The sequence below is a fragment of the Kogia breviceps genome, chromosome 8 (genome assembly GCF_026419965.1).
Source record: "Kogia breviceps isolate mKogBre1 chromosome 8, mKogBre1 haplotype 1, whole genome shotgun sequence".
NCBI classification, from domain to species: domain Eukaryota; kingdom Metazoa; phylum Chordata; class Mammalia; order Artiodactyla; family Physeteridae; genus Kogia; species Kogia breviceps.
Window position 1 is genome coordinate 83,969,082 of NC_081317.1, and position 15,309 is coordinate 83,984,390.

The following is a 15,309-nucleotide window of genomic DNA, read 5'->3' on the forward strand; positions in this document are numbered from 1 at the left end:
TTGGATTATCTACTACTGTGAAATAAACTACCCCTAATAGCTTAAGAGAGCAACCCCACTTATTTTCGCCTCATGATTCTCTGGGTTGACTGGGTGGATTTTCTGCTGTGTCATATGATGGAAGCCTGAAGTTGGCTGGGGCTGAAGTCATATATGATCTTGACAAGGATGCTGCCATAGCTAGTACTCTCTCCCTCTTCATGTGGCCTCTCCCTCTGGTTTCTCTGGGTGTGGACTGGCCTTCAGGAAAGCAGGACTTATTACATGGTGATTCAGTGTTCCCCAAAGTGAGAATTCCAAGAGAAAGGAAGTGAAATCTGCCTGTCCTCTTAAAAACTAGTCCTGGAATTGGCTCCCCTGCCATATTCTGTTGGTTAATATGTGTCCCAAAGCCAGCGAGCTTAGTTTCAATGTGGGAAGGGACTATATAGTAAGGAATATCAGTTGATGTGGTTCATTTGGGACCATCTTTGGACACTGGCTACCCCAGTAAGTAATATTGAAGGTTTAAATTATGAAATGTCCATGGAAATTTAAACAGGAAAACACCATTTTGCCTTGGTGGAACCATTTCATGGTTGCATTAAGACTTGGTGATCAGTTTGGCAGTGGAATGTAGGGAAGAGAATATTAGGACAAAGCTAAGATTTGAGACTGTGTAGCTATAAAAATTATGGTATAGTAGTAATGACTATTTATACAAAGCAAAGACTTAAGAAAAACGTTTCATAGAATTGTTTTTCATAGAAAAAAATGTCAGGAAGAAGATTTTCAGTGTAAGATTATGAACTTGGCTGAATCTAGGTTACCAGCAGAACACTCATGATATGGAAAGGCAAGTACACAAGTGTGCCATTCGTAGTGAGGTTAGAGCAGGAGATACAAATGTGAAAGTTATGTCAACAAAGGTGATAGGGGATAAGGGTTCTGGTGCATACAGCTGAGACACTGGTGAAGGAAAGACATCCAAAGGTTGGATTTGGGAACCTTTTGGAAAACTCTTTTTATGATAGAGAGAGGGGAAAAATGAGCCAGAATGGGGAGAGTGGTAATGAGGTAAGAGATGCATAACAAGTTAGATCAATATCATAGTGGCCAAAAGAGTGTTTAACAATGCTAATTACTCCAGAAAGTTGGAAGAACACGAAGCCTGAGAAATGTTGTTTGAATAGTATTGAAAGGACAGAAATAAAGGCAGTGATCCTTCCAGGGAATCTCTCAGCAAATGTTCTCTAACCTCAAGAGATGCTGGAAAAATACATGTATGGTGCTTTTTGCCTCTCTAGAGGGAAGCAAACTCTAGCAGCATAGAAGGCAGAGGAAGAACTATTGGGTCAGCAACCAACAATGTTTGCCATACTTCAAAATCTTTATGTATTTAACTTCTTTTTCTTGTTTTGTTTTTCTGACTAAAATTTTCAGTACATTGCTGAATAGAAGTATTAAGATATTACATTCATGGTTTTTAACTGGACTTGAAAGTTTCTAATATTTTACATTTGAGTATGAAATTTACTGTAAGTTTTTCGAAGATAACTTATTGGTTAAGAATAGTAGTTAAGAAAATTCAGTTTACTCTCTGCATTACATTTTCTGCTTCTTTTGAGATGATGATATGTTGTTCTTCCTTTAATTTTTTAATGTAGCAGATTATACTGATAGTTCTCAGTGTAAAACCATCCTTGGACTCCTTGAAAATTACTTGACTTCCAGGGAAAAAGCTCAAATTGGTTATGATTGTTGCTATTGTTTGTTATGCATTGATGGCCTCATCAAATTTTATCTGCGATTTATTTATTTAAAATTTATTCAAATTTAATTACAATTTACTTAAAATTTAAATTAATATATTATTTGAAATTTGTCTGCTGTGGTGCTTTCTCATAGTGTTCTTGCCAGATAATAGTATTAACAGTTTGATAGTGTCATAAAATGAGTTGAAAACCTGTTCCTCTATTTGGTTTTTCTTGAACTTTGCATTAGAGTAGAATGATCTGGTTTCAGAAGGCTGGTTGTAATGTTTATTTGAATCTTGTAGGCTTAAAAAAATAGTCTTTTGTACATTTAAAATTGGTACTACATCCAGAGATTCGTCCATTCTTCGTTTTTGATTGTGTTTGTGTGTGTATCTTCACCTTACTGTTTTTTTTTAAAAAAAAAAATGCCCTTAATTTTAAAAATTCTTACATCATGTCTTTGGTAGGCAGAATACTGGCACTTACACTTCCAAAGAGGTCCACTACCTAATCCTTAGAACCTGTCAGTTTGTTTTGTTGCATGACAAGGGGCAATTAAGATTGTAGATGGAATTAAGGATTTTAGGCATCTGATGAAAATAAGGGCTTTATCATGTATTATCTGGGTGGTCCCAGTATAATCAGAATGATTCTTAAAAGTGTTAGCATGATGCAGTATGAGAAAGAGTTAACTGACTATTGGCTTTGAGGATGGAAGGAGGCTACAAGCCAAGGGAGGTTGATGGCATCTAGAAGCTGGATAAAGCAAGGAAATGGATTCTCCCCTAGAACCTCTACAAGGATTGCAGCTCTGCTGACACCTTGGTTTTAGCTCATTGAAATACACTTCAGACTTTTGACCCCTCACAAGTTGTAAGGTAATACATATGTATTATTTTAAGTTACTAAATTTGTGGAAATTTCTTATAGCAGCAATAGAATTTTGGTATTGAATGTGCAACCTTAAAATGTGACCTTAAAATGTGAAAGTGCCTTTGGAATTAGGCAGTGAGCAGAGGAGGAAAGAATTTTGAGGAGCCCGATAGAACAAGCCCAGATAGCCTTAAAGAGACTGCTAGTAGAAATATGGATGTTAACCACTGTGTTACTGAGGGCTCAGAAAGAAGTGAAGAGCATGGTAGAGAAAACATTTATTGTTTTAGAGAAAACCTAAGTTCTCATGAACAGACTTTGTAGAAATATGACATGAAAGGCTCTGCCAGTGGGGATTCAGATGAAAATGAAATGAGCATGTTATTGGAAATTGGAAGAAAATGGTAGAAAGTTAGCTGAGTTGTGTCCTGAAGTTATGTGAAAAGCAAAGCTTGTAAATGATGAAGTTGGATATTTAGCCTGTGATTTCCAAGCAAAGGGTTGAAAGTGTGGCCTAGTTTCTTCTTATTGCTTATAATAAAATGCAAGAGGAATGAGTTATATTGAGGAAGAACTGTTAATCAAAAAAATGACACCAGGACTTCATGATTTGAGACATTCTCAGTCTGTTGCAGGCTGAAAAAGATGCTAACAGGAGGATATTCACCCTAAGGAAAGTGTTCTCTGGAGAGAAAACCAAAAGCATGTCTAGACAAACTTTTGCCAGTGCCTTAGAATAATCAAAAGGTTAGAGTACTTTTGGACAGAGGACTTTTTTATCATTATGTCATGGCTTTACCCATAAAAGTGCTTATTTCCTTAGTCCTTTGTCCTGTATTATGTTTTTTGGATAGGTTTTATATAGTACTTTTTGCTTATCCCTTTACACTGAAAGTGTCTTGAGTTTTGTTTGAGGCAACACTTTTAAAATATATAGGAGTGGGGCTTCCCTGGTGGCGCAGTGGTTAAGAGTCCGCCTGCCGATTCAGGGGACACGGGTTCGTGTCCTGGTCTGGGAAGATCCCACATGCCGCGGAGCGGCTGGGCCCGTGAGCCATGGCCGCTGAGCCTGTGCGTCCGGAGCCTGTGCCCCGCAACGGGAGAGGCCACAACAGTGAGAGGCCCACGTACCACAAAAAGAAAAAAAAAAAAAAAAAAAATATATATATATATATATATATATATATATATATATATATATATATATATATATATATATATATATATATATATATATATATATATAGGGGTTGCGGCGGGCACTGGAGCGGTTTTGGGCTTGGCCGGTGCGAAGGGCGGCGGAGCTGGAGGGAGGTCGGGGTTCAGGTCCCTATCCCGGCCAGCGGCAGCTTCTGCCATGGCTTGTTCGAGTCTGGTCCTCGTGCGCTTACGGCGCCTGCGAGCCCCCAGAGAGGCCGCTGTAGCGTTGGTGGACACTGCCCCGAGGCCGCCACGCACTCTGTGAGGACGGCAGGGAGTCCTCGCCCTCCCACAGTATCAGGTCAGGAAAGTGATCAGAGAGGCTAGCGAGTGCCTCGAGACTGCAGAGCCAGCGGGAGGCGGCGCTAGGAGGCACATCCACATCTGCTTCCTCCCTAAAAAACCGTTGTGCCTAAATCTGGCGTTGTGCTCGTCCCTGCACTGAGCCAAAGGACATCGCTGTGAAGTTCAGGTCCTGGTTCCTAGGAACAAAGCCGATCTTGTGAGATAAAGAAGAATCCCACCGGGAAGATGGCTCATCTGACTGGAGGCCTCCCACCAGGGCTGCAGAACAGAGGAGGATCAAGGACAAGAAAGAGCAGACCCTAGGTTTGCATGGCTGATTGCACTATGTGATCTTTGTGCTCCGCAAGCCACCCGTCAGACTGTGAGAACCCGAGGTGTGAGCCAAGTTTCAGGAGAGCCCAAACTTTGTAGTTCTCTACGTGTTCCCTCGATCCACAGAAAATGAACAGGTCTCAGGGGTCAGTGTCATTTGAGGATGTGACCATGGGCTTCACCCAGGAGGAGTGGCAGCCCCTGGACCCTGCTCAGAGGACCCTGGACAGGGATGTGATGCTAGAGAAATACAGCCACCTCATCTCAGTGGGGTACTGTGTTACCAAACCAGAGATTGTTACAGCAAGGAGAAGAGCCATGGATATTAGAGGAAGAGTCCCAAAGTCAGAGCCACCCAGACTTCTGCATAGTTGACCTGATGGAGAAGAGCCAGGAAAAGGAAGACCAGCATTGGTGGAAAGTTGGTTTTGTCAACAACAAAACACCGACTAAAGAGAGAAATAATGTATTGAGAAAAACATTTTCTCTGGATACAAACTTTATTTTATCAAAAAAATACCTGGTAAATATGACTCATATGGAATGAATTTGGATTCTCTTTCACAATTAATCATTAGTAATAGACACTCCTTTGTAAGGCAGCTTGATGAGTTTAATACACATGGGAAATTACTCCTCTGTACAAAGCACAAGAATTCTCATTCTAGAGAGAAATCTTTAGAATATGATAGAACTGGAAAAGCCATCAGTCAAAATGAGGACTTATTTCAGCATCAAGATACTCAAACTCTGAAGATTTCTTTTGAATATACTGAATGTGGGAAACCCTTCAATTAGGGGGCAACTTTCATTATCTGTAAGAGAGCAAGCTCATGGTAGAAGCCCTATGGATGTAATGAACATGTCAAAGCCTTTTCTGATAGACCAACATGCAGTGTTCATCAGGGAACTCATACAAGGGAGAATCACTATAAATTGAATGACTGTGGGAGGTGATCTGTTCATGAGAAGTCAACTTCAAATAAGCACCATGGAGTTATCATGGGGAAGAGATAATATGAGTGTGTTGAAAGTGAGAATAGTTTCAGCAAGAAGTCACTCCTTCAGCAAATTTATAAAGGAGGGAAAACCTTTAACTGTTATGAAGATTGGGAAGTATTCTGCAAGAAGCCAAATTTCATTCAGCATCAAGAAACACATATAGGGAAAAAAGTCTATAAAATTAATCAGTGTGCTACTGGATTTTGCAAGAAGCCAAAGCTTCCTACATATCAGAAAACAGATATAAGAGAAAAACTCTATGAGTGTAGTGAATGTGGGAAAACCTTCAGCCATAAATCATCTCTCATCCTACATCAGAGGATACACAGAGGGGAGAAACCCTATGAAGGCACCAAATGTGGGAAAACCTTTGGGTATAGGTCAGGCCTCACAGTACATCAGAGAACACACACAGGGGAGAAACCCTATGAATGTAATGAACGTGGAAAAAATTTCTGTGAGAAATCAAATCTCTGTGTACATCAGCGAACACACACAGGAGAGAAACCCTATGTGTGTAATGAATGTCAGAAAACCTTCAGTGATAGGTCAGCTCTCACAGTACATAAGAGAATACATACCGGGGAGAAACCCTATGAATGTAGGGAATGTGGGAAAACTTTCTCCCAGAAGCCAAACTTCATTAATCATCAGAGGACTCACACAGGAGAGAAACCCTATGGATGTCACAAATGTGGAAAATCCTTCTCTGTGAAGTCAAAACTGAGGGAGCATCAGAAAACACACAGAGGAGAGAAGTCTTATAAATGTAATGAGTGTGGGAAAACTTTCTACCGTAAGTCATCCCTCACAGTACATCAGAGCACCGACACAGGGGAGAAACCCTATGAATGTAACCAATGTGGGAGAACCTTCTATCAGAGAACACACTAGGGAGAAACACCACAGGTGTAATGGAACCTTCCACCAGCATCTCGACTTCACTAAACAGCAGAGAAACAGCACTAAGAAGAAACCCCTGTCAACATCCTGAAACCTTCACCCTCTTGTTGGACTCACTGCATAGCAGAAACAACCTGGGGCTGAGGTGGGGACCCAATATATATGAGAAATCTTTTGCCTGGAAGTGACATTTCATTAAGTAGCAAATAATTAATATTTGATAACTTTATTAATATTTTGAAGATGTTACAGTGTCAAAAAAAGTTTAAAAAGGAGGCCTTTCCTTTTGCAGAATATGTATAAGTATGCTATATAGAGAACCTTTTCATGATAGGTTTGCTTACTGGAATGCAACATTATAGTAGGAAGTATATATTTGCTTAATAACTCAAAGTTTTTATTTCACAATTTTAATATGAATATGAAATGTATAAGTTGTCCCATACTTAATACCTATGTATTTTTTGTTTTAATTGAAATTTTTATTGAGATAATTGTAGATTGTAAGATGCAGTTGTAAGAAGTAATACAGACAGACCCCATGTACCCTGTACCCAGTTTCCCCCAGTGGTAACATTTTGTAAAAATATAGTACATATATCAGCCAGGATAATGATATTATTGATATAATCCACCAATTAGTTCAGAGTTTCTCAATTTTATTTCTACTCACTTATGAGTATGTGTGTTTAGTTCTGTGCAATTTTATCATGTGTAGGTGTATGTATCCGTCATTGGCTGTGGCATCTGTTGACTGTGGTATCTGCGACCGCAAATATTCATGATATTCAGGGGTTATTAGTTTCTCCGGTATTGTAATTATGTTTTTCAAAATAGTCTCTATATTTTAGAGATAGAAAAATAACATATGCTACAGCATTCAGATTATTGAAATATAGGCAACAATACCATGAGCTTGGAGATATATATGTATATATATATATACATATATATATATATATATGTATTTAATTGGATCACCTTCTTTCATTTCTAGGATTTGTTTATATAACTTGTATATTTATTTGTTGACTACATTAGGTTACAAATACTTTCTCCTAGACTGTGGCTTATCTTTTAATTTTATTTATGCTATATTATACTGTATAGAAGTTTTAAGTTTTGATGCAAATATATCAATTTTTTCTTAGGTCTTTTTGCTTTTTGTTTAAGAAATTCTTTTCTAGACTGAGGTTACAAAGATATTCTTCCAAAAAGCTGAGGTTTTGCTTTTCATGTTTATATTTTTAATCTATCTGGAATTTTTTTTTAATGATATAAATTAGTGATCTACTTTCATTTTGTTTTGCAAATGGAAAAGTCAGTTGTCTCAGGGCCACTTTTGAAGGTCTGTATATTCATTTCCCAGGGCTGCAGTAACAAAGTACCACAGACTGGGTGGCTTAAAATAATAGGAATTATTCTTCCAGTTCTGGTGGCTAGAAGTCTGAAATCAAGTTGTCAGCAGGGCCATGCAGTCTCTGAAGGCTCTAGGGGAGAATCTCCCCTAGGCCCTAGGGGAGAATCTCTTCCATGCCTTTCTCTCAGCTTCTGGTGGTGGCTCTCCATCCTTGGTGTTCCTTGGCTTACAGCTACATAACTCCAATCTCTGTCTCCACTGACTCATGCATTCTCCCTTCCTGTGTCTAGTTCTCTGTGCCTCTTTTGGAGCCAGCCATGGCCCTTAACTGTCTGCTTGCCCAGACCCTTAGCTGCAACCTAGTTGCCTCAAACCTAGCTCCTGCCAGTGCACAGCACACGCTGGTGGAAATGAACAGAACCCTGCACCCACCGCTATCTCCCTGCCAAGGACAAAGGCCCCCTCCATATCCCCTGCCTCTTGTTTATAAAAAAGTACTAGATCTATGGCTAGCACAGTTTCAAGAACTTGGCCTTAAGAGAATGGGATTAAGACTGTTGCTTATAATAATCTATATCTTTGTGGGCATCAAAATAATTGTAGCTTGTTCTGCCCGTATATGTAAATGGGCAACCACAATTGTCAGCGAAGAGATGCTACAGGCCCATGTCAGCATCTCCCACTCTAAGAATATGGTGCCCTATGTCAGCATGAAGTTACAGAAGACAGACCTTTGACCATAATCCAATAAAAATGGAATGATGTTCTGACAAGTGGGGATTTATAAACAGCTTTTGGCAGGAAAAAGCTCTTTGCAGGAAAGAGCTCTCTGCAGGAGGCCCCTTTTGTCTTGTCACTAACCTTAAACCAGTTTCCCCCATGCTTTACTCATCTCCGGCCCTAGCACACTTTCAAATCTTTTTATCACATAATACCTTGCCTAATCTGTTGGTTCTTTCCATAAATCAAAGAAGCAGAAATAAAAAATAAGTAATTAACAGATGACCGTAGCTTCCCCTTCAGTAATCTCGTGAACAAACTGTGTGAACAAGATGATATTGAAAGAAAGATCACAAGAAGTCAACAAGCCTGCATGACAAGCCTGCATGCAGTGGGGGATGGCGATGACTCTGACCTCCTATCTCAATGATTAACTGAGATTACTTACCTTTTCCCTTTAAAAACTTCTCATGGCTGAGCAGGATCTTGGGAGGTGGTTTTGGGGGAGTCCACTATCTCCCCAGCATTCTGATTAAAAGCAACTTTCCTTTCTACCAACATTTGTCTCTCTTGAGTATTGATTTCTGAGCAGCAAGCATCCAGACCTGATTTGGTAACACTGGGACTTGCAGCACGAGGTGTGTGGAGGGTGGGGGTCTTTTCTTTTTATTGCCTTGTTGCACAGACTAAACGTCTGGGACAGTGTTGACTAGAAGTGGTGAGTAGACATCTTTGTCTTGTTCCCAGTCTTAGGAGGAAACTGCTGTTTATTTCACCATAAAATATGATGTCAGATATATGTTCTTTCATAAATGCCCTTCATTAGATTGAGGATGATTCCTTTAATTCCTAATTAATTGAGAGTTTTAAATCATGAATGTGTTGAATTTTTTCAAATGCTTTTTCTACATTTTTTTTTTTTTTTGGTGGTACGCGGGCCTCTCACTGTTGTGGCCTCTCCTGTTGCGGAGCACAGACTCCGGACGCACAGGCTCAGCGGCCATGGCTCACGGGCCCAGCTGCTCCACGGCATGTGGGATCTTCCCGGACCGGGGCACGAACACGTGTCCCCTGCATCGGCAGGCGTATTCTCAACCACTGCGCCACCAGGGAAGCCCTTTTTCTACATTTTCAAATGCTTTTTCTACATTATATAAATGCATTTCTACATTTCTTCTTTAGTATGTTAATATGACGAAATACATTGATTTTGAATGCTAAGGCAACCTTGCATTTCTAGGATAAATCCTACTTGGGCACGTTGCATTACCTTATCGATTAGAAGTTTCAATTTGCTATTTTTTAAAAGAATTTTTGCATCTATGTTCATGAGAGTTATTGATCTATGATTTTCTTTTCATGTCTTTGTCTGGCTTTGGTATGTAGGTAATGCTGGCTCATAAAATAATTTGGAAAATGTTTATTCCTAGAAGAGTTTGTGTACAATTGTTACTATGTCTTCTGTAAATGTTTGGTAGAATTCACTTGTGCCATCTGGCCTGTACTTTTTGTTGTGGGAAGGTTGTCAGCTACAAATCATTTGTTTAATAGGGCTATTCAGGTTTTCTCTTTCTTCTTGAGTGACCTTTGGTAGTTTGTACCTTTCGAGGACTTTTTCTATTTCAACTAAGTTGCTGAATTTATTGGCATAATTATTAATAAAATTCCATGCTGCTTTAAAAAATAAATTAATTAAATAAAATATATAGAGAGACATAAATTATACATTTTTTAAAAATTGAGAATCTTCATATTTGGTGATTTTAATTCATTTATATTCATTGTTATTGCTGGTATATTTGCTTATATATCTACCATTTTATATTTTCTTCTGTTTGATATAATTTTCTTTGCTTATTTGATTTATCTTTTCTGCATTTTATATGATTGATAGAGTTTTCTCTTTTATTATCATATCTTCTTTCTACTGGTTTGGAAATTATACTTTCATATCTATTACTTCAACATTTACACTTAAATTTTTGCATAGGTAGAATGTCCAAGCTACTTTTCTAAATTTAAAAAAGATTTTAGCAATATGCTCACTGTCATTCCATCAAACTCTACTCTTTTGTTAATTCTTGGTTATTTGAATAGTCCCAAGAATGTCCCTCTTAAAATCCTGACTCTCAGTTCCTTGACCTTTTCTCCTCTAATGAACTTAATCTTTCATCCAACCACAAAAAATCATTCTGTTATCCTACCCTGGACTTTTTCATTACCAATAAATGCACTTCTTCCATAATCCCAACTGTAAGCATCCTACTTTCCAACCACTGCCTCTTCTCTTTTTATCTCATACCTTCTGCTCATGCCTTAAATAAGTTTTATTTTTAAACTTACTTAAGTAAGTTTTAAAAAGCTGACTCAGACCTATAATTCATTGGGCTTTACTATACCACATCTCTCTTTGATTTTTCTAAAACTGAAATAAATTACCAACTTGACATCTTGAATTTCAACTTGATATTTTTAATGGCATACTATCATCCTCCAAAAGATGAGGAAATATAAAGTGAGATGAAAACCAAAACAGTCCTAACACTAACCACAACTTTTCACATGTTTCTTCTTAAAAGAAAGAGCTGATAGAAGATATTAGGAATAGGATCTTTAATGTAGTACTGTATGTGTCCATAATGGGGGATTTAAAGCAACTAAAAGAAAAACTCTGAGTTGCCTGAATTTTAAATCCTACTTCACTGATAACTCAGGTTTTTTTTCATCATTTGGGATTGAACTCAACATGAAAACTTTTATTAGAGGATCAAGTTAGAAAAATGGATCCAAAAATCATACATCTAGATATATACAACCAATTGTCATATATCTTGTAAAAAAAAGAATTTATTTATATATACACTGATCACATTTATTAAGCATCTATTTTTTGTCAAGCACTGGAATAGAAGCTGGGGATTCAAAGATGAGTAAAAGGCAGACAAAAACAATTGCAAAATATATTTATTAGAATAAGAATAATTTATAAAGAAATTGATAGTTTAGTTTCCCTGAACATATTATTTGTTCAGAACAAAAGACCTTGATTATGCCCTTAGTGAACCTCTTCGAAAGACATCTATGAATAAGAGGATTGATAATATATTCTAAATTATTTAATTAAAATGTACTTAGAGGTATTTTAGAAAAGATAGAGCAGAAAGAACTGAGGAATAAATTCAAAGACTATACCTACATTAGTACAGCTTTCAGTACAACCCCAAAATGGTTTTTAAAAACAAATTTATATATTTATCAGATTACCTTGGTCTCTGGGTCATCTGTGGTTCTATCTCACCGTACCTTCACTGTTCTGTGTTCCAAGGTGAGGAAGCATACTTTATCTGAGGGAAATCATTCTTGTGGGAGAGAGGAACTAGCAATGTTGAACTAGCCAATGGCTCTTAAAGTGTCTATTCATACATAGCTTATGTTCTACTCACATTCCACTGACCAAAGCAAATCAGATAGCCAAGGCATTGTCAATGTGTGAGAGGAAATATGTCTCTAAGAGAGGAGAGAAAATAAATAAATAAATAAATAGATAAATAAATAGATAAATAAATAGATAAATAAATAAATAGATATAAATAAAATATAAATGAGTTTTTAAAGAAAACAGAGTAGAAAGATTGGTAACAAAATAACAGAGAACATATATTCCAAATAAATTTGTCAGTGTTTTAGAAATTCTAATTAGTATTGGCCTTATATGGTTAAAGAGGAAGATGGTTATATTGATCAGGGTTCAACTGCATATAACAGAATTCACTCTAGTTAGTCAGAAGGGAATCTTTACACCAAGAAATAGATATTTACAATATTATTGAAAAGGCTAAGAATAGGTTCCAGGCTAAATTTAAGGAACTATTTCTAGGCTCAGAATTGATCTACCTCTGCTGCAATTATAAATTTACCTCTGCCTTTAAAGAAAGCTGACAATTTAGGAAGCTGCTGTTACCAATGTTGACTGCAAAATACATTGCTTCTGCCATGACCAGGAAAATAAGCTGCAAGTTGAGAAGCAGCTAATACATCTCTAGAGCCACATCATATCTGCTATATTCTGGGCCAGCAAAATACATGCTCTACTCTCTATCTCCTCACATGACATTTTTAGGAATCAAGTTCACACAAAAGCATTAACTGGTGGAATATGTCTCACTGAGAAACCTAGCTACAAGAGAATCTGGGAATGTGTTCTTTTTTGTAATAGAAAGGGTTTATTTGCTCTTTATAATTTTTATGCTATTTGACTACAGTGTGTTTCTGATCTACCCTAATCACACAAATAAAGAGAAACAAAACTTAATTAGAAATTTTGATAAAACTATGCATGTTTTATATTGTCTTTTTTCAGAAGTCTGGTATATTGGGTAGAAAATTTAGAGTCCTAAGAAATGAAGGATAGTCTTCTTGAACTAATAAAGAAAAACAAAATTAGCAATGATTTACATTTAATGAACTCATTTGAAGAGAACAAACATACTGATTAAAACTTGTCATGAAATTAAATATACTTTTGTTTGTTTACTTATTCACTTTTTTAAAACATCTTTATTGGAGTATAATTAGCACTTTTCCTCCAAATTTTGTTTAAAAAGAAAGAAAGCTACCGGTAAGTTGAAAGAACAGTATTTGAATGCCTGTTTACCATTTACTTATTTCACCAACTGTTAAACTATCTCTATATTTGCATCCTCTCTCTCTCTCTCTCTCTCTCTCTCTCTCTCTCTCTCTCTCTCTCTCTCTCTGTCTCTCTCTCTCTCTCTCTTTCATACATGCTTTATTAAGGCCCTCTACACATGACTTAGTTTTTGCGGGACCATTTGAAAGTAAGGTACACATATCATGATACTTCACCCTTAAATATAGTTCTCAGCTTATGATGGTTTGACGTATGATTTTTCAACTTCATGATGGTACAAAAGCAATACACATTCAACAGAAACTGTATTTCAAATTTTGAAGTTTGATCTTTCCCGGGCTGGCAATATGTGGTAGATACTCTTATGATGCTAGGCAGTGGCAGCGAGCCACAGTTCCCAGTCAGCCATGCAATCACAAGGGTAAACTATTGATACACTTACAATTCTGTACCCATACGGCCATTCTTTTTTTCACTTCCAGTACAGTATTCAATAAATTACATGATATATTTAATACTTTATCATCAAATAGGATTTGTGTTAGATAATTTTGCCCAACATAGGCTAATGTAAGTGTTCTGAGCAGGTTTAAGCTAGGCTAGGCTAAGCTATGATGTTCAGTAGGTTAGGTGTATTCAATGTATTTTTTTACTTTTAAGATATTTTCAACTTACAATGGGTTTATTAGGATGTAACCCCATCATAAGTTGAGGAGGATCTGTAATTCAACATGACTATCCTAAGAACAAGGACGTTTTCCTACATAAGCACAATACTATTAAAGCATCCAAGAAATTTAACATTAACTCAATGGGAAATGTAACTTTTAGCTTTCTCTGCATTAAAAATGAGGTTGGAATGGATGTTTACTGAACCTAGGTACATTATCTTTCATTTTTAAGTTCAAGAAACGCCTTCCCTTATATAGGGGTTGACTTTGATGTCTAATACTGTCACTATCCTGTCAGCCCCTGAAGGTGAATTTTCTACTCAATTCCATTCAAAATCATTTTCCTTCTGGAAAGAAATTACCATAAATGGAGCAATTTATTCCTGTGATGGCCTGAGAATAGACTCAGGGTAAGTTGAACTTGCCATGCGAAGTCAGGCTCTGACAGAACACATATGTTTGGTGTCAGCAACTGTGGTGTTGGCCATGGAATTCCTTTTCAAAGTGATGAACAGGGATAAAATGCGATGTTTTTGTTTACCTGTTTGGTTTTAATGAAGTGCACAAATAATAAGAATAGAAGTAAACATACTCTAGTTATTGCTGCTGTTACTTGTGTAACTGATATGCAGCACATTAATATAAAATAAAATTCAGAAGGAAAAGCAAAAAAAATCTGTTTTCTTTTATAAATTTTATCATTTATAAAATTCATCTGAACTCCCTTTGTGGCAGTTAATTGCAAAGTCACTACCCAGACCATAACTAACTACAACCTCTTTTATATTATTCATGTCTAGAGAGAGGACCTTTAAAAACATATAAAATTGTTTGTTAACCCACTTTAAGAGCAGTCCAAAATGCAGGGAGAGAAAGGTGGAGACTTTTGAAATAGAAAGAAGCAGTTTCTTGGGTTGATTTCCTCTTAATAACCCTGGATTTCCTTTGGAGATATAATTACTGTAAGTCAAACTTCCACATTTCAATTTTTAAAATGGCACAAGCTTTCTATACACCCAAATATGAGCATTTCTGGAAAAGTTTAAAGCCCACTTTTCTTAGATGTTCGTTTAGCTGTTCCAGCACCTGCCACTTCCAATACAATGATGAAGAGGCTTTCATTTTATTCTTTTCTTACAAGAATTTAAAATGAATCCAGATTGGACTTTACACTGTTTTCATTTTCTTCCTAGAAAGTTAAAAATTCTGAGATAGAAATTTCAGAATTTTTAAGGTTAACAATAGGAAAAGTGGTTCATGAAGAAACCAGTCTCCACAGAGGGCTGAGGTATCATCTATGGTCTCCTCCATCATTTTGGAAAATGTCTACAGATTATTTGATAGTATTCTTTTTTTTTCTTTTTGTGCTACGCGGGCCTCTCTCTGTTGTGGCCTCTCCCGTTGCGGAGCACAGGCTCCGGACGCGCAGGCTCAGCGGCCATGGCTCACGGGCCCAGCCGCTCCGTGGCATGTGGGATCTTCCCGGACCGGGGCACGAACCCGCGTCCCCTGCACCGGCAGGCGGACTCCCAACCACTGTGCCACCAGGGAAGCCCTTGATAGTATTCTTTAATGCAT

General features: G+C 37.3%; 2 protein-coding genes across 2 annotated transcripts; both read left to right on the forward strand.

The window, feature by feature from the left end:
* Nucleotides 1-4,556: 4,556 nt before the first annotated feature.
* LOC131760959 (putative zinc finger protein 487) lies at nt 4,557-5,225 on the forward strand. The gene is given in 3 exon segments (XM_059071129.1): nt 4,557-4,726; nt 4,728-4,936; nt 4,939-5,225. Coding segments are annotated over 3 exon segments (666 nt in total).
* A 193-nt stretch (nt 5,226-5,418) lies between these two features.
* LOC131760825 (zinc finger protein 25-like) lies at nt 5,419-6,323 on the forward strand. Its single transcript, XM_059070926.1, has 2 exons — nt 5,419-5,449; nt 5,536-6,323. The coding sequence occupies exons 1-2, from the start codon at nt 5,419-5,421 to the stop codon at nt 6,321-6,323; spliced, it is 819 nt and encodes a 272-aa protein (XP_058926909.1).
* The last annotated feature ends 8,986 nt before the right edge of the window (nt 6,324-15,309 follow it).